This window comes from Dryobates pubescens, chromosome 3, assembly GCF_014839835.1.
Source record: "Dryobates pubescens isolate bDryPub1 chromosome 3, bDryPub1.pri, whole genome shotgun sequence".
Lineage (NCBI taxonomy): Eukaryota > Metazoa > Chordata > Aves > Piciformes > Picidae > Dryobates > Dryobates pubescens.
In genome coordinates, this window is record NC_071614.1 from 23,051,947 (window position 1) to 23,077,851 (window position 25,905).

The following is a 25,905-nucleotide window of genomic DNA, read 5'->3' on the forward strand; positions in this document are numbered from 1 at the left end:
CCCCCCTGCTAAAGCAGGGTCACCCACAGCAGCTTGCCCAAGATCACAGTGTACAGATGGGTTTGGAATCTCTTCAGAGAAGGAAACTGCACAATGTCTCTGAGAAGCCCTTTCCTGGGATCTGGCATGCTCACAAGAATGAAGTTTCTCCTCATGTTCAGATGGAACCTCCTGGTTTCCAGGTTGTGCCCATTGCCTCTTGTCCTGTCACTGGGGTCCACTGAAAAGAGTCTGGCCCTATGCTCCTGTGACCCATCCATTAGCTATTGATCAGCATTGAGATCCCCTCTCATGCTGCTCTTCTCCAGGCTAAACAGCCCCAAGTCTCTCAGCCTCTCCTCGTCAGAGAGATGCTCCACCCCCCTCAGCATCTTTGTAGCCTCTGCTGAACTCTCTCCAGTAGTTGCCTCTCTTGAACTTGGAGCCTTACACTCAGCCATGAGGCTCTGATGACACCTTCTGGCTGGAAATACTCAGATGACTTCAGAAGGACAAACCAAAGCTGATTTTGAACTAGGAGTGATCCCAGGTGCAGCAGGCTCTGCAGTGCCCTTCACACTAGGTGGACCCCAGCCAGTGCTCAGGCAGCCAGGAAGCACAAACCCATTTTTCAGCTTCATCCTTCCTTTAACTGTACCAAGACTAGCCTAGAAACACAGAATGGTTTGGGCTGGAAGGGATCCTTACATGTAGTCTAGTCCAACTGCCTTGCAGTCAGCAGGGACATCTTCAGGCTGCTCAGAGCCCCATCTAATCTGACCTGGACTGCTGTCAGGGATGACCCTTGTAATGAACAATTTCTTAATTAGAAGAGAATAGAATAGAATCAACCAGGCTGGAAAAGACCTTTGAGATCAAGTCCAACCTATCACCCAACACCACCTAATCAACTAAACCATGGCACCAAGCACCCCAGCCAGTCTCTTCCTAAACACCTCCAGGGATGGTGACTCCACCACTCCCTGGGCAGCACATTCCTATGGCCAATCTCTCTTTCTATGAAGAACTTCTTCCTAACATCCAGCCTAAACCTCCCCTGGCACAGCTTGAGACTGTGTCCTCTTGTTCTGGTGCTGGTTGCCTGGGAGAAGAGACCAACCCCCACCTGGCTACAACCTCCCTTCAGGGAGTTGTAGACAGCAAGAAGGTCTCCCCTGAGCCTCCTCTTCTCCAGGCTAAGGAACCCCAGCTCCCTCAGCCTCTCCTCACAGGGCTGTGCTCCAAACCCCTCCCCAGCCTTGTTGCCCTTCTCTGGACACCTTCCAGCAGCTCAACATCTTTCCTAAACTGAGGGACCCAGAACTGGACACAGGACTCAAGGTGTGGCCTAACCAGTGCTGAGTCCAGGGGCACAATGACCTCCCTGCTCCTGCTGGCCACACTGTTCCTGATCCAGGCCAGGATGCCACTGACCTTCTTGGCCACCTGGGAAGTTGGTTCTGTTCCTCCCCCACTATGCTTTTTCGAGGAGCTTGGCTCTCTTGGGGTTCAGGGTGCTCTGCTGGGCTCCCCCACTGGAGCTGAGTGAGCTTAGACCCTCTGCACATCTCTCTGTCTGAGAGAGCAACTTTGCAATCCTTGGGCATTGCACCCATCCACTCCAGATCTGGCACTGAGAAGGGTGCTATTAGACCCTGTTCTTCAAGGTGTGATACACCTCAGACCACCTCTCTCCCACACCTGACCTCCTCTATACCATGCTCATCACCATAGCATTGCCTCCCTGGGAGAGGTGTGGGACAGGAGCTGTTCCTGGTCCTGAGTGTTACCACCGTGGAGCATCTCTTCTGCCTCCTCTTGCAGGAACTACTTCCACCTGCCATACTTTGAGAAGAAGCCCTGCATCTACATCAAGAGCTGGTGGCAAGACCAGCGCCGCAGATTGTACAATGCCAACATCATGGACAAGATTGCAGACAAGCTGGTAAGCACACACTGGTGAGAGAGAGAAAGACACAGCCTGGGGTTGGTCTGAGGCACACCCAGCCTCCCTGTGCATCTGCACAGCTTGTCTTGCAGCAAGGACAAACCATGCAAGGACCCACTGGCAAACCCGTGCCAGAAAGGAGAAGTTTCCTGGTGCCAAACACTCCACAGTTCAAATGTGCACACCTTAGGAGCCCCTTCGTGTTCCTGAGGGTCAAACCCAGGTGTCCCCACCAAAGGGAGCAGGAGGAGGAAGGTTTTGTACTCCTGGACTACACAAATGAAGTCCTTGAGTGGCAGAACCTCTTTAATAGCTAATTCCCAAGGATCCTTTGTGACAACTCCCTGTTGCAGGATCAGCAGAGGGAGAGCCTGGAAGGTCCAGCCAAGATGGTGTGGACCTTGGCCACCCTCATGGAGCATGGTGGAGCCACTCCCCACAGCCAAATTTGTGCCGATCTGAGGCCAGAAGGTCTGCAGAAGCAGCAGGTGTTCCCCACTGGCTGTTTTATGCAGGTTGGAGCCTCAGTGGGCACCCTGCCCCTCCACCACCTCCTCAGTTCTTCCTTTTGATGCTGCAGGAGGAAGGTCTCAATGACGTGCAGGAAATGATCAAGACAGAGAAGCCACACCCAGAGCGGCGGCTTCGGGGGGTCTTGGAGGAGCTGAGCAGTGGCTGCTTGTAAGTAAAGGATGGGCAAAGGTGGCACAGTGTAGACCCCTCTGATGCCCCAGAGACTCCTTATCCTCTGTAGAATGGGCAAGAATTTCATCACAACACCCTATCAGCTGCCTTTCACTTTGGAGCATGAGGAGGTGGTGTTCAAATCTATGAGCCTCAGATCCTGAAGCAATGGTGAAAGGTGATAGGATAGGATAGGATGGGATGGGATAGGATAGGATGTGATAGGATAGGATAGGATAGGATGGGATGGGATGGGATGGGATGGGATGGGATAGGATAGGATAGGATAGGATAGGATAGGATAGGATAGGATAGGATAGGATAGGATAGGATAGGATAGGATAGGATAGGATGGGGTGGGGTAGGATGGGGTGAGGTGGGGTGGGGTGGGGTAGAATAGAATAGAATAGAATAGACCAGACCAGACCAGACCAGGTTGAAAGAGACCTTTGAGATCATCGAGTTCAACCTATCACCCAACACCATCTGATCAACTAACCCATGGCACCAAGCACCCCAGCCAGTCTCTTTCTAAACACCTCCAGTGATGGTGACTCCACCACCTCCCTGGGCAGCACATCCCAATGGCCAATCACTCTTTCTATGAAGAACTTCTTCCTAACTTGTGGCCTGCAGAGGCTGGAACCTGATCAGCAGCTTCTCCCCCTGCATGACACTCAGCACTGGGTGCAAACAGGCTGCTTGGTAGGATTGTGTTGCAGACTGAGCAGAATGAGGACATTTTCCTCCACTGAGGTGCTCTCCTGCTGGCAGAGCTCCAGCTGCCCATGGCTGTCTGAGGAGAACCCAAGGGACTCATGCTGCTGACCTTTTCCACCAGGCGCTTCGTGACGTTGGCAGACAAGGACCAGCACCACTCCTCCCGCACAAGGCTGGACAGGGAGAGGCTCAAGTCCTGCATGCGGGAGCTGGTAAGTGGGATTCAGGCAGGCAGGGAGGAAGATTCATCATCATGGACTGGACCTTCTCAGTGCAGTGGAGATTTCTGGTCCAGAGTTGATTTCCAGTCTCGGTGGGTTGAGAGTTTGGAGTTTATTTCATTATAGAGGAGCCCAAATCACCTAGATCTTGCACAGGATGCAGGTGGCACTTGGGTCCATGCTGTTGCCTCCCTTCCACCACACTGCTTTGGCTTGGAGTGCAGAGAAGGACCTACATTGCTGACAAACAGCTGAGGAGACTGGGAAGGAGTAATTTAGGGCAACCCTGCAGAGCATCCTTGCTCCAAAGATAGATATGGCCAAGATGTTTGGGGCTGGTAGCCCAGCTTCCTTGCAAAGGAGTTGGGTGTACAAAGAGCAGGTAGCTTATCCAGTTGGACAAAGACACCAGCTTCATTAGGGATGAATTTAACAAGTGAAAGCCTCTGCATCCCCTTTGCTGAATGGTCAGGTGCTGAGTTACTGCAGAACCAAAAGTGCCTCCCACCAGGCTAGAAGTCATCCCAAAACACCCTAAGCACAGCTGCCAGTTCTGTGTCCTGCAGTCCTTCCACTGGGACAGTTGGACAGATGTCTCTGCACTGCCAGGAACCTTTCCTTGCATCCTGCAAAGTATGAGGGACAAGTGTCAGAAGTCCCATCACGAGGATGCGTGTGGTGGGATTAAGGCCTCTGCCTACTCACCAGCCCTTCCCAAATGTCAAGAACCTGCTTGGTGCTGCTCCCTGCTTGATGCTTCGTTCTGCTCCTCCTCATATCATGTTGTGTGCTCACTATTTAACCACAGGAGAACATGGGGCAGCAAGCCACAACTCTGAGGTCACAGGTGAAGAGGAACACCATGAAGGACAAGCTGAAGCTGGTGCAAAACTTCCTGCAGAAACTCCGCTTTCTGGCAGACGAGGTGAGGTGCTCCATCTGTAGATGTGGCCTCTCTAGTGCAGAAGAGGGGGAGGAGAAGCTCCATGCTGGTCACAGTCTTCTTTATGCACCCTAGGAGACCATTTGCCTTCTTGGCCATGAGGTGTGGTGCTTCCTGTGGTGCTGAGGGACATGGTTTAGTAGTGACCTGGCAGTGCTGGGGTAATGGTTGGGCACGATGATCTTAAAAGTCTTTTCCAACCAAAGCAAGCCCTACCATTCTAATCCAAAATTGCATTCCTTTAAAAATCTGGAACAAATTAAATCCCAGTTTCTTTCCTGGTGGGCTCAGCTTGCTGAGCTTAACTCTAAGCAGCTTCTCTTAAGCAGAACAACTTCTGCATTGAGTGCCTCAAAACCATTTCAGTGACCCTAGTGGGCAAATAGCTACATCCATCTCCTGTGGCATCTGTGGAATTTGTCTTCAGAAGGTCTCCAGTCCTGCTGATGTCTGAGTGCTGAGACACTGAGAGGTGTCTTTGCTGGTGTTCACAGCCCCAGCACACCATTCCTGACATCTTCATCTGGATGATGAGCAACAACAAGCGCATTGCCTATGCCCGCGTCCCTTCCAAGGACATCCTCTACTCCATCGTGGACGAGGAGACGGGCAAGGACTGCGCCAAAGTGAAGACCATCTTCCTCAAGGTGCCAGTCTGCCTTTTGTGAGGGAACTGCAGCCCAGAGGAGGCAGATGAGGGAAAGACAGGCTGGGAGGATGGGAGATGGAGATGGGAGAGCTGTGAATCCAGTTTTGCCGGGGTTTGGATGGTCAGGGTGGAAGTCTGCTGCTAAGAAGTGTGAGCCACTGATTTCTGCCCAAGGAGTGAGGAATCCAGTGTTTGATCTAGGTGGTCACAAAAGAGGATGCTGGGTTAGACAGAGGAAGCCAACACGGTGGGAAGAAGGCAACGTATGAGGTAGAGTAGTGTCATGATCCAAACAGATAAGGGCTGGCTCCCTGGGTTTGAGGAGCAGTGGTACAAGGGATGCACTAGAAGGAGCTAAATGCTGCACAGGGTGGTCTGCCCACCTCTGGGGCCTTCCCTATATCCATGTAAACTGTTCTGTTCTTTGTGCCCAGCTACCTGGGAAGAGGGGCTTTGGACCTGCTGGCTGGACAGTCCAGGCCAAGATGGAGATGTACTTGTGGCTGGGCCTCAATAAACAGCGCAAAGACTTCTTGAGTGGCCTGCCCTGCGGCTTTGAGGAGAAGAAGACTGCCAGGGGCCAAAACATGCCATCCTTCCCACCCATCAGCCTCCTTTACACCAGTAAGAGCTTCCTGCTTGTAGTGGGTCTGGGGACAGGAGACGGAGAAGGCTGAAGGGAGCTTGGCTCCATCATTTGGACCAAGGGCTTCCAGAAGCTAATGGGGAAATGGTCCCAATTGTCCCAGTCTGAGGGACATGCCTGGTTGGGACTCATGCTTCAGCCTGTATCCTTCCCCAGTGCTGGCCATGGGCAAAAGCATTTTCCTGAGACCATGGCTGGGCTTTGGGATTATCTATCAAACCATCTCACTTCTTTTCTGACAGAAAAACAAGTTTTCCAGCTACGAGCCCACATGTACCAGGCCAGAAGTTTATTTGCAGCTGACAGTAGTGGCCTCTCAGACCCCTTTGCACGAGTCTTCTTCATCTCCCAGAGCCAATGCACTGAGGTAAACACCAGCTACTGACCTGGAGGGCTGGGCTTGGGTATTACATGTCCCATCAGCTCTCCATCCTGCTCCCCTGTGACAGGTCTCATGACTGCCAGTGGACTAAGGACTGGCTCGATCACAGGGTGCTAGGGTGGGAAAGCAGCCACAGCACCTGGGCTTGGCTGCTTCCAGCAATTCCTTCTCCAGGAGCACCTTCATGACATGTCCATCACTACAGAGCTATCCCATGACCCTGTGGCTATGATCACCTGCCTGGTTAGCAGAAAGTGGAGCATGATGAAATACGTCTTGTGTCTTCCTGGGCTGAGGGCTGCCCATGGCAGGGATTTGGAACTGGATGATCTGTAGGGTTCCTTCCAGACCAAACCATCCTATGACATAGTTTGTGTCCACTTGCCTGCTGTTGGGTTAGGGGTTTACCTTAGAAGAGCCCTTGGGAGATACTCCACCCCTAACTGGTCCAAAACCATGTGCAGGAGCCTTCTAATGCTGCCAGGCAGATGAATCCAATGCCCCAGCTGCTGCCCTTGCACAAGGCCTTAGCCTCCATCTGGAGCAGTAAGTCTGTCTCTCATTCTTCCAGGTTCTCAATGAGACCCTTTGCCCAACCTGGGACCAGCTGCTGGTCTTTGACAACGTGGAGTTGTATGGAGAAGTCCATGAGATGAGAGATGACCCTCCCATCATTGTCATTGAGATCTATGACCAGGACACAGTGGTAAGATCAATCCCACCAAAAGGAAATGTTCACAACTGAGATGCTGCCACCACTCCTGAGCTGGAGACTAGGCAGATGGTGCAGAGGATGTGAGAAGCTGCTTTTCTCCTGAAAAGCTTGGAAGATGGTCCCTTCTATACCTCCTATGACATAAGCAGCCTTTGCTGCTCATTAGACCTCACATTCACATTAATGCTATCTCATTTTTGGAGAGTGAAGCAAGAGCTTTTGTGAGGTTGGAGGCCAGGACATGTCTACTGAGCTTTTCCCTGTAGAAAAGGTGCTCAGTCCTGATCTCCATGATGGCTCAGTCCTAGGCCACCTCCTTCACCTTACTTGAAGAAGCCAGGAGTGAAAGCTGTCACTGAGCTTTGGTGTCCCAGGCTGAGTGGGCTGGTTCTGTCCTAACAATGATTCTGTCTGGAGAAGAGAAGGCTCTGAGGAGACCTAATTGTGGCCTTCCACTATGTGAAGGGGGCCTACAAGAAAGCTGGGGAGGGACTTTTTAGGGTATCAGGGAGTGATAGGACCAGGGGGGGATGGAAAAAAAATAGAAATGGGTAGATGTTAGGAAGAAGTTCCCCATGAGGGTGGTGAGACACTGGCACAGGTTGCCCAGGGAGGTGGTGGAAGCCTCATCCCTGGAGGTTTTTAAGGCCAGGCTGGATGTGGCTCTGGGCAACATGATGTAGAGTGAGGTGTCCCTGCCTATGGCAGCAGGGGGGTTGGAACTGCCTGATCCTTGAGGTCCCTTCCAACCCTAATAATCCTATGATGGGGGTGATTTGGAAGATCTCAACAAACCCAGGTGCTCTCTTCATGAGCCAGCAGTGTGCCCAGGTGGCCAAGAAGGCCAATGGCATCCTGGCCTCTATCAGGAATAGTGTGGCCAGCAGGAGCAGGGAGGTCATTGTGCCCCTGGACTCAGCACTGGTTAGGCCACACCTTGAGTCCTGTGTCCAGTGTCCAGTTCTGGGGCCCTCAGTTTAAGAAGGACATTAAGACACTTGAAGGTGTCCAGAGAAGGGCAACAAGCCTGGGGAGAGGCCTTGAGCACAGCCCTGTGAGGAGAAGCTGAGGGAGCTGGGGTTGCTTAGCCTGGAGAAGAGGAGGCTCAGGGGAGACCTTCTTGCTGCCTACAACTACCTGAAGGGAGGTTGTAGCCAGGAGGGGATTGGTCTCTTCTTCCAGGCAACCAGCACCAGAACAAGAGAACACAGTCTCAAGCTGTGCCAGGGGAGGTTTAAGCTGGAGGTGAGGAGAAAGTTCTTCACAGAGAGAGTTGTTGGCCATGGGAATGTGCTGCCCAGGGAGGTGGTGGAGTCACCGTCCCTGGAGGTGTTCAAGAGGGGATTGGATGTGGCACTTGGTGCCATGGTTTAGTAGTTATGAGGTGTTGGGTGACAGGTTGGACTTGAGGATCTCTGAGGTCTTTTCCAACCTTATTGATTCTGTGATCCTGTGACCTCTCCAGGGCAAAGCTGACTTCATGGGGCGCACTTTTGCCAAGCCAGTGGTGAAGATGTCTGATGAGCACTACAGCCCCCCCCGCTTCCCCCCCCAGCTGGAGTACTACCAGATCTACCGCGGCAACGCCACCGCCGGGGACCTGCTGGCTGCCTTCGAGCTGCTCCAGGTACCGGCGGGCCACAGCCTCCCCACACCGAGGCAGGGGCAGGAGGCAATGGAAGGATCCAAGGGAGTGGGGGAAGGAGGCAATGCAAGGTTTCAGGGGAGTGGGGGAAGGAGGCAATGCAAGGTTCCAGGGGAGTGGGGGAAGGAGGCAATGCAAGGTTCCAGGGGAGTTGGGGAAGGAGGCAATGCAAGGTTCCAGGGGAGTGGGGGAAGGAGGCAATGCAAGGTTCCAGGGGAGTGGGGAAGGAGGCAATGCAAGGTTCCAGGGGAGTGGGGGAAGGAGGCAATGGAAGGTTTCAGGGGAGTTGGGGAAGGAGGCAATGGAAGGTTTCAGGGGAGTGGGGAAGGAGGCAATGGAAGGTTCCAAGGGAGTGGGGAAGGAGGCAATGGAAGGTTCCAAGGGAGTGGGGAAGGAGGCAATGGAAGGTTTCAGGGGAGTGGGGAAGGAGGCAATGGAAGGTTCCAGGGGAGTGGGGAAGGAGGCAATGCAAGGTTCCAAGGGAGTGGGGAAGGAGGCAATGCAAGGTTCCAGGGGAGTTGGGGAAGGAGGCAATGGAAGGTTCCAGGGGAGTGGGGAAGGAGGCAATGGAAGGTTTCAGGGGAGTTGGGGAAGGAGGCAATGCAAGGTTCCAAGGGAGTGGGGAAGGAGGCAATGGAAGGTTCCAGGGGAGTGGGGAAGGAGGCAATGGAAGGTTCCAGGGGAGTTGGGGAAGGAGGCAATGGAAGGTTCCAGGGGAGTGGGGGAAGGAGGCAATGGAAGGTTTCAGGGGAGTTGGGGAAGGAGGCAATGCAAGGTTCCAAGGGAGTGGGGAAGGAGGCAATGCAAGGTTCCAGGGGAGTTGGGGAAGGAGGCAATGGAAGGTTCCAGGGGAGTGGGGAAGGAGGCAATGGAAGGTTTCAGGGGAGTTGGGGAAGGAGGCAATGCAAGGTTCCAAGGGAGTGGGGAAGGAGGCAATGGAAGGTTTCAGGGGAGTTGGGGAAGGAGGCAATGCAAGGTTCCAAGGGAGTGGGGAAGGAGGCAATGCAAGGTTCCAGGGGAGTTGGGGAAGGAGGCAATGGAAGGTTCCAGGGGAGTTGGGGAAGGAGGCAATGGAAGGTTCCAGGGGAGTGGGGAAGGAGGCAATGGAAGGTTCCAGGGGAGTGGGGAAGGAGGCAATGGAAGGTTTCAGGGGAGTGGGGAAGGAGGCAATGGAAGGTTCCAGGGGAGTGGGGAAGGAGGCAATGGAAGGTTTCAGGGGGGTTGGGGAAGGAGGCAATGGAAGGTTTCAGGGGAGTGGGGAAGGAGGCAATGGAAGGTTCCAAGGGAGTGGGGAAGGAGGCAATGGAAGGTTCCAAGGGAGTGGGGAAGGAGGCAATGGAAGGTTTCAGGGGAGTGGGGAAGGAGGCAATGGAAGGTTCCAGGGGAGTGGGGAAGGAGGCAATGGAAGGTTCCAAGGGAGTGGGGAAGGAGGCAATGGAAGGTTTCAGGGGAGTGGGGAAGGAGGCAATGGAAGGTTCCAAGGGAGTGGGGAAGGAGGCAATGGAAGGTTCCAAGGGAGTGGGGAAGGAGGCAATGGAAGGTTCCAAGGGAGTGGGGAAGGAGGCAATGGAAGGTTCCAAGGGAGTGGAGCTTAACTCCTTGTGGTGGGTTGAAGTTTCCCATTCACATTAACTAAGCATGACTAACTCAGCTGGAAGCAAATGGAAGCTGTACTTACAAAGCAAAAAGCTGCACTCTCCAATGGAATGCAATGAGTATGTACAAAATATACAGGGTTTACAATATTGTACAGGTATTTACAAGTAGAAAATAGCATGGAGACTCCCCTGTACTCCCTCTGGTGTTCCCAGAGAGCAGGCAAGCTGCTCCACTCCCCCCTCCCCCCACCTCCTCCTCCCTCCTGTTACAGAAGAAAAGAAGAGCTGAGAGAAAGCATCAAGAATAGTGTGGCCAGCAGGAGCAGGGAGGTCATTCTGCCCCTGGACTCAGCACTGGTTAGGCCACACCTTGAGTCCTGTGTCCAGTTCTGGGCCCCTCAGTTTGAAAAGGACATTGAGACTCTTGAACATGTCCAGAGAAGGGCAACAAGGCTGGTGAGCAGTCTCAAGCACACACCCTATGAGAAGAGGCTGAGTGAGCTGGGGTTGTTTAGCCTGGAGAAGAGGAGGCTCAGGGGAGACCTTCTTGCTGTCTACAACTACCTGAAGGGAGGTTGTATCCAGGTGGGGGTTGGCTCTTCTCCCAGGCAACCAGCACCAGAACAAGAGGACACAGTCTCAAGCTGTGTCAGGGGAGGTTTAAGCTCAAGGTGAGGAGAAAGTTCTTCCCAGAGAGATTGGCCATTGGAATGTGCTGCCCAGGGAGGTGTTGGAGTCACCATCCCTGGAGGTGTTCAAAAGAGGATTGGATGTGGCATTTGGAGCCATGGTTTAAGTGTCAGGAGGTGTTAGGTATTAGGTAATAGGTTGGACTTGGTGATGTCTGAGGTCTTTTCCAACGTGGTTGATTCTATGAGTCTATGAAAACAATTCCATGACTGTATGGTTTTATTCTCATAGCCTGTGGAGGCAGCAGAGTTGAACTCTCCTGATTTGCTGCCTTCTTTCCCATATGCTGAGCCTGTTGTATTTGTATGGACATGGCTCAGCAGCTTCCTGGGGGGCAGGGAGCATGAGAAGTCATGAGAAAGGCCCCAGAAAACTCAGCAAAGTGCTGGTAGATTCAGATGTGCCACAGACACCTCCAATGCAGCTGGGCACCAGCAGATGTCCCAAGGATGGCCTCATTTCAGTGCACAAGAGGAGCAGGCAGTGCCTGGAGGGTGGATCTTTGGGGACTATGTGATCCCTCCACCTTTGGGTCTCCCTTGTGTTTCAAAGGAGACTTTCCTTTACAGGCCCCTGTGTCTGTAATGCCCTCGAATGCTCTATGACCATGGCTGCTGATGAGCCTGCTTTCACACTACCCAAGGTGATTTTCCCATGTCCTTTATCTTCCAGGATCCTCTAGGGATCATCTAGTCCACTCCTGCTGCTAAAGCAGGGTCACACAGAGCAGGTTGCCCAGGGTCACATCCAGGCAAGTTTGGCAGAGAGGAACACTCCACAACCTCTCTGGGCAGCCTGGTAGAGGGCTCTGTCACCCTCACAGGAATGTTTGTCCTCATGTTCAGATGGAACATCCTGCATTCCATCCTTCTCCTGTCACTGGGCACTGCTGAAAAGAGTCTGGCCCTATCCTTTTGCCCCCCACCCTTTAGATATTGATCATCATTGAGATGATCCCCTCTCAGTCTGCTCTTCTCCAGGCCTAACAACCCCAAGTCTCTCACCTTTCCTCATCAGAGATACTCCAGTCCTCTCAGCATCTTTGCAGCTTCTGATAGATACTCTCTAGTATTTCCGTGTCCCATTTGAAATGGGAAGCCTAGAACCAGCCCAGCCCCTCCAGACGTGTCCTCACTAGGGCAGAGCAGAGGAAAAGGAGAACCCCCCTTGACCTGCTGCCCACACTCTTCTTCATGCAACTTGTAGGAGGCAAAAGAACATCCTTGAGGTTGAAGAACATTGGTGGGCTGAGAAATGTGCTGTGCTGTCTTGAAGCACCTTCTTTGCAGCACCTTCTGGTCACATACATTCAGCTGGACGCTCAACAACCTTCACTGCTCCTGCCCCCTCTAAGACAACACAGACCCCAGAGTGTGACAGTTACACCTGAGACTGACACAAATCTGCTTCCCAACAGCTGACCTCCAGCTCAGAGGAGCAGGTCTTAATGCATTCTTCATCTCTTCCAGATTGGTCCTGGGGGCAAGTCGGACCTGCCCCCGATTGACGGCCCCACAGACATGGACCGGGGCCCCATCCTGCCGGTGCCGCTGGGCATTCGGCCAGTGCTGAGCAAATACAGGGTGGAGGTAAGTGCCTTGGAGCTCCAAAGGTCAGTGTTCAGCAGTGTGTGCAAGCAGAAGAGCCTGTCCATGGGTGTTTGAAGGCCTGGAGGGATCTCTGAAGCTCTGGTGACTAGGTGGGCACCAAGACTGGATGGATGATCAGGGAGCAAGGCTGCAGCCGCCCTAAAAGAACAAGGAACTGAATCAGTCCTTGTTGCCCTCAGTATGGGCACCACAGCAAGTGACAGCCCTTGGGTCGAGATGCACTGCAGGGCACATTGGAGATACACAGGTAATACATCTCCACCCAAAAGTCAGGGGAGCTACATCCCACCAATCTCAGGCACCAAGGGTGGGATGCCTCTCATGCATCTGTGCCTGAAGAGTGATGCATCCAAACAGCGTCCTTCTCCTTTGGTTGTCCTCTCATGTATCTGTGCCTAAAGAGTGATGCATCCAAACAGCATCCTTCTCCTTTGGTTGTCCTCTCATGCATCTGTGCCTGAAGAGTGATGCATCCAAACAGCATCCTTCTCCTTTGGCTGTCTTGGTGGTGATCCAGGCAACACACCCAGTGGCATTCAGTGCATGAGTCACCCATGGTTGTAGGTATCTGCCCAGGTGAGATGCTGCTGACCATGACTCCAGGTCTCTAAAGGGATCCTAGCTGCTGATCTTCCAGACGTTTCCATCTGGCTACATGAATGATATTGCTCTGGTGTGCAAGGTGAATATAACCATGGAGGTAGATGTAACTAGGTGGTAGAAAAGTCTCAGTTTAGGGGGATATCTGGTCATGGTGGTGGTCTTTTACTCTGCGAAGGGAGAGGCAAGTTTCCCCAATGATACTGGAGACAGCACTTGGACAAAATTATGCCAGCTCCGAATCAAGAGCCACTGTGGAGGGGCAAAGATGGTCTGCTCTTGTTCTATGGAGTGCCATGGCAGAAAAAGGCTAGAAAGGGAGAAAGGCAGATCAGGCATGGGGTAGATTGTGTGAGGTTTCAGAGAGAAATTCTGCTGCAATCCTGAGCCACATGGAAGAGGAGAAGATACCTCAAGGATTCACCACTGCCCGGACAATGAGATTTGCAGTAGCGTCCTTTCTCCTGGGGGATACACACAATCAGCACCTTTGACTCCAGCCTGGCTCCAGCCAGGGGCAGCACCTCTCATATTCATATCCTTCCTTCTCTTCCTGTCCTAGATCTTGTTCTGGGGGCTGAGGGATCTGAAGAGGGTGAATCTGGCCCAGGTGGACAGGCCCCGTGTGGACATTGAGTGTGCTGGGAGGGGGGTCCAGTCAGCACTCATCCAGAACTACAAGAAAAACCCCAACTTCAGCACCTTGGTCAAGTGGTTTGAAGTGGTGAGTGTTTCCTCTTCCCCTTGAGCCCCCAGCTGAAACCCAAACCATGGCTCCTAGTCCCTTGCTTCAGTTTCCCCAGAGATACTGAGGACATGAGCTTCATCAGTTGGTGGTGGCCCCTCTCTGAGAGCTCTCAAACTGTGCTTTGATGGAACTACTCTAGACCTCCTGGAATCATCTAATCATAGAATAGTCCAGGCCAGAAGGGACCTCCAAAGGTCATCCAGTCTGATGTCCCTGCAGTCAGCAGGGACATCCCCAACTAGGTCAGGCTGCCCAGGACCTTGTCAAGCCTCACCTTGAATATCTCCAGGGAAGGAACCTCAACCACCTCCCTGGGCAACCAGTTCCAGTGTTCCACCACCCTCATACTGAAGAACTTCTTCCTGATTTCCAATCTAAATCTGCCCTTCTCTAGTTTGAAGCCATTGTCCCTCGTCCTGCCACTGCAGGCCTTTGTAAACAGTCTCTCCCCATCCTTCCTGTAGGACCCCTTCAGGTACTGGAAGGCTGCTATTAGGTCTTCCCAGAGCCTCCTCTTCTCCAGGCTGAACAACCCCAGCTCCCTCAGCCTGTCCTCACAGCAGAGGTGCTCCAACCCCCTGATCATTTTCATGGCCCTCCTCTGGGCCCTCTCCATCAGCTCCACATCCTTCCTATATTCCTATCTTCCCCCAGCATGAGCCCTGGTTCAATGCCCACCAGCCTTCCCAACAACCAAAGCAGACGCCCCACAACCCACACCCACCCCTTGATAACCAACACACCTTTGCTTCCCAGGACCTCCCAGAGAATGAGCTGCTCCATCCCCCTCTCAACATCAGGGTGGTGGACTGCAGGGCTTTTGGACGTTACACCTTGGTGGGGTCCCACGCAGTCAGCTCCCTCCGAAAGTTCATCTACCGCCCACCGGATAAGAAAGCCCAGCACTGGAATATGACAGGTACAAGGCTTGGCCCATGGGCACCTGGCTGCTGTGGGTCAAGTGAGGGGCATGAGAAGGGGCAGATGGGTTGTAAGCACCATGGGACATTGTCTGCTTGTTGATCAAGCAAGCAGTTCTTCAGTGGGTGGGTCAAGAGGATGAGAAGCCACAGAGCAGGAGGCCATGACTCCTCTTGGATTTTTTGATCTGTGGGTTCAGGACAAGAAAGTCAGTTTCACCTCTAACATCCCTGCAGCTTCGTGGCTCTAAATGCTCTTCAAAACTGGGAGGTGGCTGTGCCATGCTCCAGGCCTGCTGCTGCTGTTACCTGAGTAGAGACTAGAGAGCTACAGACTGAGGCCACCACCTCAATCCCAACCACCACCCTATCTATTGGCACCCACAGCAGCAACCATGACAAACTCGCTTTCCCTGCAGCCCAGCGTAGCAGCTGAGGGACTGGTGAACCAAAAGAGTTGCTCATGTCCTTCCTGTCCTTAGTGGAGCTGGAGACATTCTTGTCTAGGCAGAGATAAAGGGTCTTGGGGGAAATTACCAAGGACCACCCCTGGTTCCAGATAGAAGTCTGAAACTGTGGTGTGTCCATGCCAGACAATACTTTCCAGCAAGCTGCTTCTCTGGATACTCATTCAGGAGACAAAACCATTCCTTTCTCATCATCTGCTTTCCTTGGTTGTGGAAGGGGCTTTTAATCATACTCCAAGTTTCTGTGCTCATTTCCTCCACTCCTCTTCTCTTAACTGCTCACTGCAGGGGGTTTGGATAAGATGACCTTTGAGAGTCCCTTCCAACCCAATGCAATCTGTGACTCTGCAGCAAGGTTGCCATACATCACTCTTGCATTAGTCCTGTAGGATCTCACCTGAGCTCTTGGTCTCTCCTTCACACTATCCTTCTCTCTTGTTGTTTTCTCCTTCCCTGTCCTCTGTTCAGCTAAGCACCTCAATGGCTATCTGGCAATGGCCAAAATGGCCCATTGCTCTCTCCCTGCAGGGGAGATCGTTGTCAACATGGAACCTGAGATTCCTATCAAGAAGATGGAGACAATGGTGAAGCTGGAAGCTGTGAGTATCCACAGGGCAGCACTGCTTTAGCATCATCTCTTTCACAGAGTCACCTTATGCTGGGAATTGGAATGGACCTCTGGAAATCACCTTGTCCAACTCTCCCTACTAAAGCAGGGTCACCCACAGCAGATTGCCCAGGATCGTGCCCAGAAGGGTTTGGAATCTCTCCAGAGAAGGAGACTCCACAACCTTTCTGGGCAGCCTGGTCCAGTGCTCTGAGCTCTCTCACAAGAGGAAAGTTCATCCAGCATAAACCTCCTCCTGAGGCCATCTCCTCTTGTGCTATCAAATCTGTGTGGTCCATCTCATGTGGCACATACAAAGCCTCACAAGCACAGATGGACAGCTACATACACACCCCAGAGGGCCCCTGGGGTGTTCATATACCCAGCTACACACAGAGTTCCTTGTACATGCAGAAGAAGCGGTGTCATGCATGCCTGCTCACACAGCTTCGTGCAAAAGAGCCTCCAGGATGTGTTTGCATGGGTGTCAGGAACACCCCAGCACCCACATGCTTCTTGAAGTACTTTGTAGACCTTCCTAGATAGACAAGAAGAGTGCCAAGAGAGCAGAGAGGTGCAACAGATGAAGGCCTAAGTGTCCTTCCAACCAGTCACAAACTGGTTCTCCCTTAGCAGGGTGAAAGAGATGCATCTCCCTGGAGAGGGGTTTGCTGTGTCCAGCAGATATCTCCCCAGCCCTTTCCCAGCCTGGGCTCTTCATTCAAAGCTCCAGTTCTTTCAATGCTGGGGAGCTGTTGGTGTTTATCTGTACTCAGCTGAGGCTGCTTTGCTAACCCTCTCTCCCTCTCCTTTTTCCCTTCCATCTCTGATGGCAGAACTCTGATGCAGTGGTGAAAGTGGACGTGGTAAGTGATGGATCTCCTCTACAATCCTGCTCCCAACCCTCCACTCCCCATCCAGCCCTTCTTTGGGGCTTTCAGTGGACCATGAATCCTCACCAAACCCAGGCTAGGTGGGGACTGTCACCCCTTCATCTCACGGCAAAGATAGAGCAGCGTTGTCTCATCAGTAGACATGGCAGGGGCCTGATCATTGCAGATTGGGAAGCTGTTCTGGGCCAGCACTTCTCAGTCCAGCTGTCCAAAGAGAAGCAGGGCAGACCAATCCCTGTGGGAGAGATGCTGGTTATTTTCACCACAGATAGTAACCATCTCCAAATGGTTTTTTGCCCCACTGAGTGGACTCAGGGCACTTTGCTGGGCAGAGGGAGGGCTGCTACACGTCAGATCCAAGTGCTTAGGCCTGGAAAACTCATGGACCAAAGGCATGATGGAAAGGAGAGGATGTGACCCTGGTACTGCCTGGAGCATCTTCCTTTGTGCCCTGTGCCTTGGTGTTTGCAGCTGTGAATGTGGGAAAGTGCTAATGAGGCCAGCAGCCTGGAGGGTTCTACCTGCTCGGGTGCTTCACCTTTGCACTTCAGGAGACAGCTCGCTTTCATCTGACCCCTCTTCTCTGTCTTTGCTCCCCTTGTTGCTGCAGACTGAGGAAGAGAAGGAGAAAAAGAAGAAGAAGAAGAAAGGAGGAGGAGCAGGAGAGGAAGCAGAAGAAGAGGAGCCAGATGAGAGCATGCTGGACTGGTGGTCCAAGTATTTTGCTTCAATTGAGACAATGAAGGAGGTGGGTGCGGAGCAGATGAGGGCTGTATGTAGGGGAGGAAGAGATCTCCTCCCTGTGGTCTCACCTATTTCCAGCTACTTCCAAAGGCTTGGAGATGTGCTAACCTTGCCTGGCAGAGCTGAGCAGGATTCCTCTTCCTTGAGGTCCACTCTGTGAGACTGGTTTGCACTCAGGCATAGGCAGTGAACAGCATCAGTGCTCAGGGCTGCACAGAGCGACTTGGACTCCTGCTCACTGCACAGGAGTTGGACTAACTGATCTTCACATGTCCCTTCCAGCCCAATCAATTCCATGCTTCTGTGATTCCTCCAGCACTGCCAGAGCCTTGCTCATAGCCCAGATGGGACAAGTGACCTTGAGTTAGGCATTTCCAGAGGTCTCAACACCAGCACCCACTCCCTGTTCCCTTCATCTCTCCCTCCAGCAACTCCGGCAGCACGAAGCAGCTGCAGCAGAAGCAGAGGAGAAAGAAGACATGGAGATGGCAGAGGGTAAGCAGGTCACAAGTGACAGAGGGAGCATAGCCAGGAAAGGTCAGACCAGGACTCCTTCTGGAGTCCATCACTGCTCCTCAGCCAAACTAGAAGCTCACAGTGTGCTGCATGCTCCTGTGCACAGATCTGGTGTGGGCTGTGTCAGGTTAACATGCTCATGTCAAGTGCATCCAAACCAGAGCATGGTGTGGCATCCTCCAACCCATTTAGGTTGCTAGGAGGAAGGTCATGTGCAAGTAATGCAGAATAGTGCCCAGAATCCATGTTAGTGTCCAAGGATAGCTCACCTGCAGTGCTGTGTTCATCTCTGGAATCCTCAGCACAAGAAGGGCCTGGACCTGTAGGAGTAGGTGAGAGGAAGCCATGAAAATGATCTGAGGGTTGGAACCCCTCTGTTGGGAGGACAGGCTCAGAGAGTTGAGGCTGGGGACTTGGATGGGTTTCCCTGAGGACTTTTGCCCATGCTCTCTGCATGGCTCATGTCCAAATGACAGCCACTTGCTGTCATGCCTAGGCAATGCAAAATCCATTAACAGGGTAAAATCCAGAGGCTGGTTTCCCTTGGAAGATCAGTCTTCACAGGACAAGAGAGGTGAGGCTGGGGCTTGCTGAGCTTGGAGACAGCTCTCAGCAGCTGCTTCTGGGGCAGGGTCACAAGGCAGGGCTGCTGGGGCAAGGGTCTTGTGTCCCTCACTGTTTTCTTTCTGTCTTCTGAGAAGTATCCATTTTCCCTTGGCACTCCTGCCCATCCATTCCTCCTTTCCTCTTCCACATCAAGCATTTGTGAGCTCTCTGAGCCTACCTGCATTGCCCAGCAGTCATGAAAGCTGGCCAAGACAGTGAGGGGCAGGGATTTTGTGGTGAGAGGAAGTGTCTTTGAATGTGCCTGTTCCCAGTGTAGTTGATGTCCCTGACTGTTGGTTGCTCTGAACAGAGAGCTTAACAACCTGCCATTGCAGCTGGTCATGGGCAACCTCCTTAAGGGCAGCAGCCTGTGCTCTGGTGCTGAGCATCAAACACTGTCTCCTCTGAAATATCTAGGATGGGCTTTTACCTCCAGGCTGCAAACAGCAGGAAAAGACTCCAGTAGATGGAAGACAAGGAGGTGTCCAAGGCAGGATCAGGTCTTACCACTGTTCTTGAAGCTAGCCATGAACTCCAAATCCATGTTTTATATTCCTCCAATTGACTTCTGCTCAGGTCAGCTCTGCAAGATGCTCTGGCAACAGTAGCCAGACTCAAGGAAAGACAGGAGAGAGCTGGGATGGGAGCTGCAGGCAGCAGCAGCTGTCAGCTTCCATGCTTCTCTTGCTTGAAGAACCTTTATCAACACCCCCCAGCCCTTCCCTATCTCCTGCACCCCTCTTCACCCTCATTTCCATTTCCATGCTCTCCACTGCTTCCCCTGGGACTCAGAAATCAAACTTGATGACTCTCCCATGAAAGGCTCCAAGGGCCAGGTGAAGAACAAGGAGAAGTCCAAGGCACCCAAAGACGACAAGAAAAAGAAGCAACAGCCAGCCCCAGAGCTTCCTGAGAAGAACAAGAAGCAGAAGATTGATGAACTGAAGGTGAGTGTGTTGGCAGGGGAGGAGAACACTCTCCCTGCTCAGTGGCAGGCTGGAAGTCTGTCAGGATGGCAATCTTCAGCCATGTGAAGGTCAGAGCAGGATGGATCAACCCTGCCTGAGGCACCTTGCCTGTCTGACGGGTGTCTAACCCTAGGTGAGGTGTGCCTGGGCTCTCTGCCAGGTTCTGTCCATAGTTTGAAGGAGTCAGAGGTAACACCTCTTAGAGACAAGTGGCTGTCCTGGGATAGGATCATCCTTGGGGCAGCTTGAGGCTGGAGAGAAGAGCCAGGACTTGGGGCAGCGATGGGCTCTGGCTCAGTGTGCCAGCCCATGAGGTTTAGTAGGATTCATGTAGCCTGGGATGTGGAAGGGGTTTGATCCTATTGCACAAGGTGGGGACAACCACCTCACCCATTCAGCTGAGCTTCTCTCTTGTGCATCCTCAGTTTGGGGAAGTTTTTGTGGCATCAAGGTCCAACCCAATGACCTGGGTTGGATCTTCTCCCTTGCTAGAGAACTGGACACTGGGAGATGAGGTGGCCATACTCCCTCTGAGGTGCCTCAAGTAGTTGCCATGTCTCTTCCTCACTGTTTTTATTTACCTGATGTTCTTCCTTTAACTTTCTGCCATCTCAGGTCTTCAATAAAGAGCTGGAAACAGAGTTTGATAACTTTGAGGACTGGCTGCACACCTTCAACCTGCTCCGTGGGAAGATTGGGGACAATGATGACAACGCGACAGAAGAGGAGCGGATAGTGGGGAGGTTCAAAGTGAGTTTGGGCACTGAGCCAGGCCAAGGCAAGGGGCAGCTTGGGAAGCTCTGACCAGCAAGTTTCTCTGCTACAGCTGGTTCAGCATGAAGGGCTTGGATGCAATGGAAATCAATTTGTGTTGGCTCAGCTGCAGCACCTTGGGAAAGCAAGGATCAAGGGAAAGCCAGCTCCTCTTTCATGCCCACTGCAGAAATAAGTCTTGCCCTGGCTTATCTCTGTGATCCATTTTTCACCCAGACCAGCCACCTGGGATCATGGCCATGTTGCATCATTGCCAGGCCACAGGCAGCTCTCTATCAGCTATGAGAGTCTTGGGCAAGAATCTCTTTGAGGGTGTGATCCCAGCCAGATGAAGCCTGTTGTTGCCAATTTTGCCCTTTCTTTTCTTAGCAGAGGAGATAAACAGCCAGATGCCCACCTTGGATAGGATCAGATGCTTAGGGAGCATGGACATCAGCTGTGTTTCACATGGTAGTTCCCAGATTTTCCAGCCCATCCTTCCTGAAAGGAGGCTAGAGTGAGGTGGGGGTAGGTCTTGTCTCTCAAGGATCGAGTGATAGGACAAGAGGAAATAGCCTCAGTTTGTACCAGGGCAGGTTTAGGGTGGACATGAGGAAGAATTTCTTCCCCAAAAGGTTTGTCAAGCCCTAGAACAGGGTGCCCAGGGCAGCAGTGGACTCCCCATCCCTGGATGGATTTAAAGCTATGCAGATGTGGTGCTGAGGGATGTGGTTTAGAGGTTTGCTGTCTACAACTACCTGAAGGGAGGTTGTAGCCAGGTGGGGGTTGGTCTCTTCTCCCAGGCAACCAGCACCAGAACAAGAGGACACAGTCTCAAGCTGTGCCAGGGGAGGTTTAGGCTCAAGAGAGGAGAAAGTTCTTCACAGAGAGAGTTGTTGGCCATTGGAATGTGCTGCCCAGGGAGGTGGTGGAGTCACCATCCCTGGAGGTGTTCAAAAAGGGATTGGATGTGGCACTTGGTGCCATGGTTTAGCAGTCATGAGGTGTTGGGTGACAGGTTGGACTTGATGATCCTTGAGGCCTTTTCCAACCTTATTGATTCTATGATTCCATGACCTGGCAGTGCTGGGTTAATGGTTGGACTCAATGACCTTAAGGGTCTTGTCCAACCAAAAGGATTCTGTTGATTTCCATTGCTTTTCCTTCTGCCAGTTTTACTCTTGGAAATTCCTTTCCATGAGCATCTTGGCAGCCTGATTCCTCCCCAGACCTCCTTGCTTTTGTCCAGTTTCTCTTCTCGTGTCTGTAACCCCTGAAGTGCTTGTGCAGTGGAGGGACTGCCCAGATGTGGCCTGTCTGCTCCAGCATGTGGCTGGACACATAGATATAGGCCAGATCCTCAGGAAGGATGGTTTGGGGTGGGTCTGCTTGCAGGACTCTCACCAGGCTGTGCCCTCCCTCACTCTAGGGCTCCATTTGTGTCTACAAAGTGCCTCTCCCTGATGACATCACCAAGGAGGCAGGGTATGACCCCAACTTTGGCATGTTCCAGGGGATCCCCAGCAATGACCCCATCAACGTGCTGGTCCGAGTCTACGTCGTGCGGGTGAGTTCCAGTCCTGCTCTGCCTCCCCTGGTGCACAGCCAGAAGCTGCTCCCACACCTGTAAGGATGCTGGGGTCCAGCTCTCACAGCTTCAAGGATGCAGCATGAGGACAAGGCTTTGGACACTATGTCCCAGAGCATTCTCCTTTGGAAGTGTGGGATAGATGAGTGGACAGTGAAGGGGGTTGAGAATTGGCTGGGGTTAGAGGAGTGGACAGTGAAAGGGGTTGAGAATTGGCTGGGGTTAGAGGAGTGGACAGTGAAGGGGGTTGAGAATTGGCTGGGGTTGGATGAGGGGACAGTGGAGGGGGTTGAGAACCAGCTGGGGTTGGATGAGTGGACAGTGAAGGGGGTTGAGAATTGGCTGGGGTTGGATGAGGGGACAGTGGAGGGGGTTGAGAACCAGCTGGGGTTGGATGAGGGGACAGTGAAGGGGGTTGAGAACCAGCTGGGGTTGGATGAGTGGACAGTGAAGGGGGTTGAGAACCAGCTGGGGTTGGATGAGTGGACAGTGAAGGGGGTTGAGAGTCGGGGCATTAGAGGAATGGACAGTGAAGGGGGTTGAGAATTGGCTGAAGCACAGAGATCAAAGTGTTGACTAGGCACTTGATCTCCAGAGATCCCACTCTGCTGAGACTCTAGCATTCTGTGACTTGAAGCAGCTCAGTGTCTCCACAGCGCTGTCCTCCAAGCACTGGGGGCAAGTCAGAGCCAAGCTTCTGCCAGAGCCTGAGACCTTTCTTCTGGTGTGAGGCCTGGACCAGTGTGTCCCTCCTGGTGCTTAACTCCAATGAGTCATTTGGACCAGCCTGGGCTATGAGGCTCTGGTTCTTTAGAGAGCCATGACAACTCAGAGTAGCACATGGAGGGCCAAAAAGGGAGCTGGCAGGGTCTGGCAGACCTGGCTGAAAAGGCCATGGGCACCGCCTTGGACATGCTCTGAGTGATTTTTTACCTGATCCAGCTAATGAAAGTTTCTTCTTTATATAAAGAGTGCACTCTGGAAAAAGTCTTTTCCTGACTCCTAACCTCATCATCCTGATGTCTCCAATCATGTGAGTGAGGTACTGCAGCCAGGCACTTGAAAGGGATCTCAGTCCTGCCTGAAGCACCTGGGCTGCTCTTTGTCACTACCTTGTCCCAGTGCTTTACAAATGCAACCTATTTGTAGATACTTTTCCCACCAGCCTAATTCTCCATCCAGAGCTGCAACTCATTGCCCCCAGTAGGGTAATGAGTCCTCATTCCATCATCAGTAGATGAAGGCTGCAATGGTAGACATCTGGCCAGACCACCAGCTTCCAGGAGTGGCTGGATGTGTCCTGGTGTGGTTATCTGCATGATGGGGGTTGGGACTTGAGAGTTTGGGTGTACTCATCCTCTTTATGAGGAGAAGCCAGAAGCTCTTGGAGCTAATGCAGTGAGTGAAGAGAACAAGAGGGGAAGGGGGAATTCTTCTTGACATCTTGGACAGGTTGTTCCTCCAGGTCTTTCTTTAGAGGAGCCTTGTTTTTTCCCATTGGTGAGAGAGATGCCAAAGGAGCCTCTGGTTACATCTCTCTGAGGGAACATGACCAGCCCCAACCACCCCCCAAACTGAGAGAGGGACTAACGCAAGACAGGACTTAACCCCAGTTTAACCCAAGCCACTCTGCTCAAGAAGACCAAAGAGCTCAGTCACATGCCTATGGCCAGGCAGTGCCAGATGGTCTCAGGGATGGAGAGTGGCACCACCCCTGAATTCTTGCCTGCTGTGGACAGTACTAATGTGTCTCACTTGTTCTTTACAGGCCACAGACCTTCACCCAGCTGACATCAATGGGAAAGCTGACCCTTATATTGCTATCAAGCTGGGGAAGACAGACATCAAAGACAAGGAGAACTACATCTCCAAGCAGTTGAACCCTGTCTTTGGAAAGTGAGTTGCCTCAGCACTGTTACTTGTCTGCACTTGGAAGTGGAGAGCTAAGCCTGAGGCAAGCTTGCCAGGCCCTTGGACCTGAACCCTGGCTGTCCCACAGCTGCTGCTGGGGCTCAAAGGATAGGACTCATCACACAGGATTTTTCTTGCAGTGGAGGGCATCCTACAGGGGATCAGTATCTTCTCCCAAGGAACAAGTGATAGGACAAGAGGAAACTGCCCCAAGGTTGTACCAGAGGAGGTTTAGGTTGGGTATGAGGAATAATTTCTTTCCTGAAAGGGTTTTCCAAGCCTGGAAGAGGCTGCCCAAGGAAGTGGTGGAGTCACCATTTCTGGAGGGGTTGAAAAGATACAGAGACATGGTGTTGATGGTTTAGTGGAGACCTCTTAGTGCTAGGTTAACCATTGAACTTGATGATCTTGAAGGTCTCTTTTGACCAAAATCATTCCATAATCCTCATTTCAGCCATCTGTCTATCTGTGCCAGCTGTTTGGTCAACATAGTGAAGGGTGTTGAAGAGACATCCATATGTGATCAAGATTAAGGTGTACCTACCTTTAAGGTAGGAACGATTTGGTCTGAACTACAGTGAGAAGATGGCCTGGTCCTTCAGGGACACACAAACTTAGTTTCAGGGCTATTAGGACACGCAGATCAAACAACAACCCTGTACCACCTCCTGCCTAAGGCTAATGAGTCTGAAAGTCCCCATGAAGAGATTTACTTAAGCCCCTACCTCAAATGTCCTCATGAGCCAGCAATGTGATCTCATGGCCAAGAAGGCAAATGCTTTTCTGGGGTGTGTTCTGAAATGTGTGGCCAGCAGGCCAAGGGAGGTTCTCCTCCCCCTCTACTCCACCCTAGGGAGGCCACCTCTGGAGGCCTGGGTCCAGTTATGGTCTCCCCAGCTCAAGAGAGACAGGAAACTACTGGAGAGCTCAAGGAAGGCTACAAAGATACTGAGGGGACTGCAGCATCTTTCTGAAGAGGAGAGGCTGAGACACCTGGGAGTGTTTAGCCTGGGGAAGGGCAGACTGAGAGGGGATCTTCTTAATGCTCATCAGTATTTAAAGGGCAGGGACCAAGAGGCTGGGGCCAGACTCTTTCCAGTGGTGCCCAGCCACTGGAGCCATGGTTCTGTCTTGAGGAGCAGCTCTTCTCTTTCCCCTGACCTAGGTCCTTTGACATCGAGGCCACCTTCCCTGTGGAGTCCATGCTGACAGTGGCAGTGTATGACTGGGACCTGGTGGGGACTGATGACCTCATTGGAGAGACCAAGATAGACCTGGAGAATCGCTACTACAGCAAGCACCGAGCCACCTGCGGCATCTCACAGACGTACTCCATGTAAGAGCAAAGCCGCCCTGCCCGGCCCTCTGCCTGGGCCCTTGCCTGGCTCACCTTCCACACCAAGCCTAGATCTCCTGCAAGCATTTCCCTTCTTTAGTGCCTGCTGATGGAGGAGTCTGTGTTGTACCCTCAGGGGAGGCCCCATTGCAGTCTACAACTACCTGAAGGGAGGCTGGAGCCAGGTGGGGTGCGGTAGTGTGAAGGTTTAATCCTCCCACCACATAAAGCACAGCTCAACTCACTCAGAGAAGCCAATGCAAAGCTGTGTTTTACAAGCAACAATGAAAGGCAATGAATGTATACAAAATATACAGGATTCACAACATATACAAAATGCACAGGAAAGAATGCAACACAGAGAAACCCTCCTGAGGAGAATCCCCACCACCACCACCTCAGGTTCCCCCAAAGCCCCTCTCTCCCCCACCGCCTTTCTTGTCCAAGCTAACTGGATGGAAAAAGGAGGAAAAAAAGAGATGTGGCTATTAAGGGACAAATCATTAGTTCAAAGCAGTTGTTAAAACAAGTTAGTTTTCTTATCTCCTAAGTTTCAGTCCAAGGTCAGTTGCATGCAGGCTGGCCAAGAACAGAAAGGAAAGACTGCTGGCAGACTGCAAGTTCTTAAAGCTGCATCCTCCTGATCTGCCAATGAAATTCATTTAGCATTATCTTTGTTTTCCTTTTTACACCTAAACATTCAGCTAGAGAATCCTGTAGCTTGGCTTTTCTTGAAGGCACAGTCCAAAACTGACACATGGGGGTTGGTCTCTTCTCCCAGGCAACCAGCACCAGAACAAGAGGACACAGCCTCAAGC

The 25,905-nt window shown here is 52.3% G+C and overlaps 1 protein-coding gene across 2 annotated transcripts in view; it reads left to right on the forward strand.

Moving 5' to 3' along the window:
- The window catches only part of OTOF (otoferlin), a 113,501-nt gene that overhangs the window by 79,861 nt on the left and 7,735 nt on the right, over positions 1-25,905 (forward strand). Inside the window, exons 19-39 of one of the 2 annotated variants that reach the window (XM_054179780.1) lie at positions 1,804-1,924; positions 2,508-2,608; positions 3,453-3,543; positions 4,361-4,477; positions 4,990-5,142; positions 5,579-5,768; positions 6,033-6,157; positions 6,744-6,878; positions 8,353-8,514; positions 12,290-12,409; positions 13,593-13,754; positions 14,535-14,697; positions 15,694-15,764; positions 16,609-16,638; positions 17,276-17,413; positions 17,838-17,904; positions 19,354-19,478; positions 20,115-20,249; positions 21,682-21,819; positions 23,609-23,736; positions 24,917-25,087. In XM_054179780.1, coding sequence (XP_054035755.1) covers positions 1,804-1,924; positions 2,508-2,608; positions 3,453-3,543; positions 4,361-4,477; positions 4,990-5,142; positions 5,579-5,768; positions 6,033-6,157; positions 6,744-6,878; positions 8,353-8,514; positions 12,290-12,409; positions 13,593-13,754; positions 14,535-14,697; positions 15,694-15,764; positions 16,609-16,638; positions 17,276-17,413; positions 17,838-17,904; positions 19,354-19,478; positions 20,115-20,249; positions 21,682-21,819; positions 23,609-23,736; positions 24,917-25,087 — 2,643 coding nt within the window. Of the gene's footprint in view, positions 1-1,803; positions 1,925-2,507; positions 2,609-3,452; positions 3,544-4,360; positions 4,478-4,989; positions 5,143-5,578; positions 5,769-6,032; positions 6,158-6,743; positions 6,879-8,352; positions 8,515-12,289; positions 12,410-13,592; positions 13,755-14,534; positions 14,698-15,633; positions 15,765-16,608; positions 16,639-17,275; positions 17,414-17,837; positions 17,905-19,353; positions 19,479-20,114; positions 20,250-21,681; positions 21,820-23,608; positions 23,737-24,916; positions 25,088-25,905 lie in introns of both variants that reach the window. The other variant, XM_054179779.1, reaches the window with a different exon arrangement.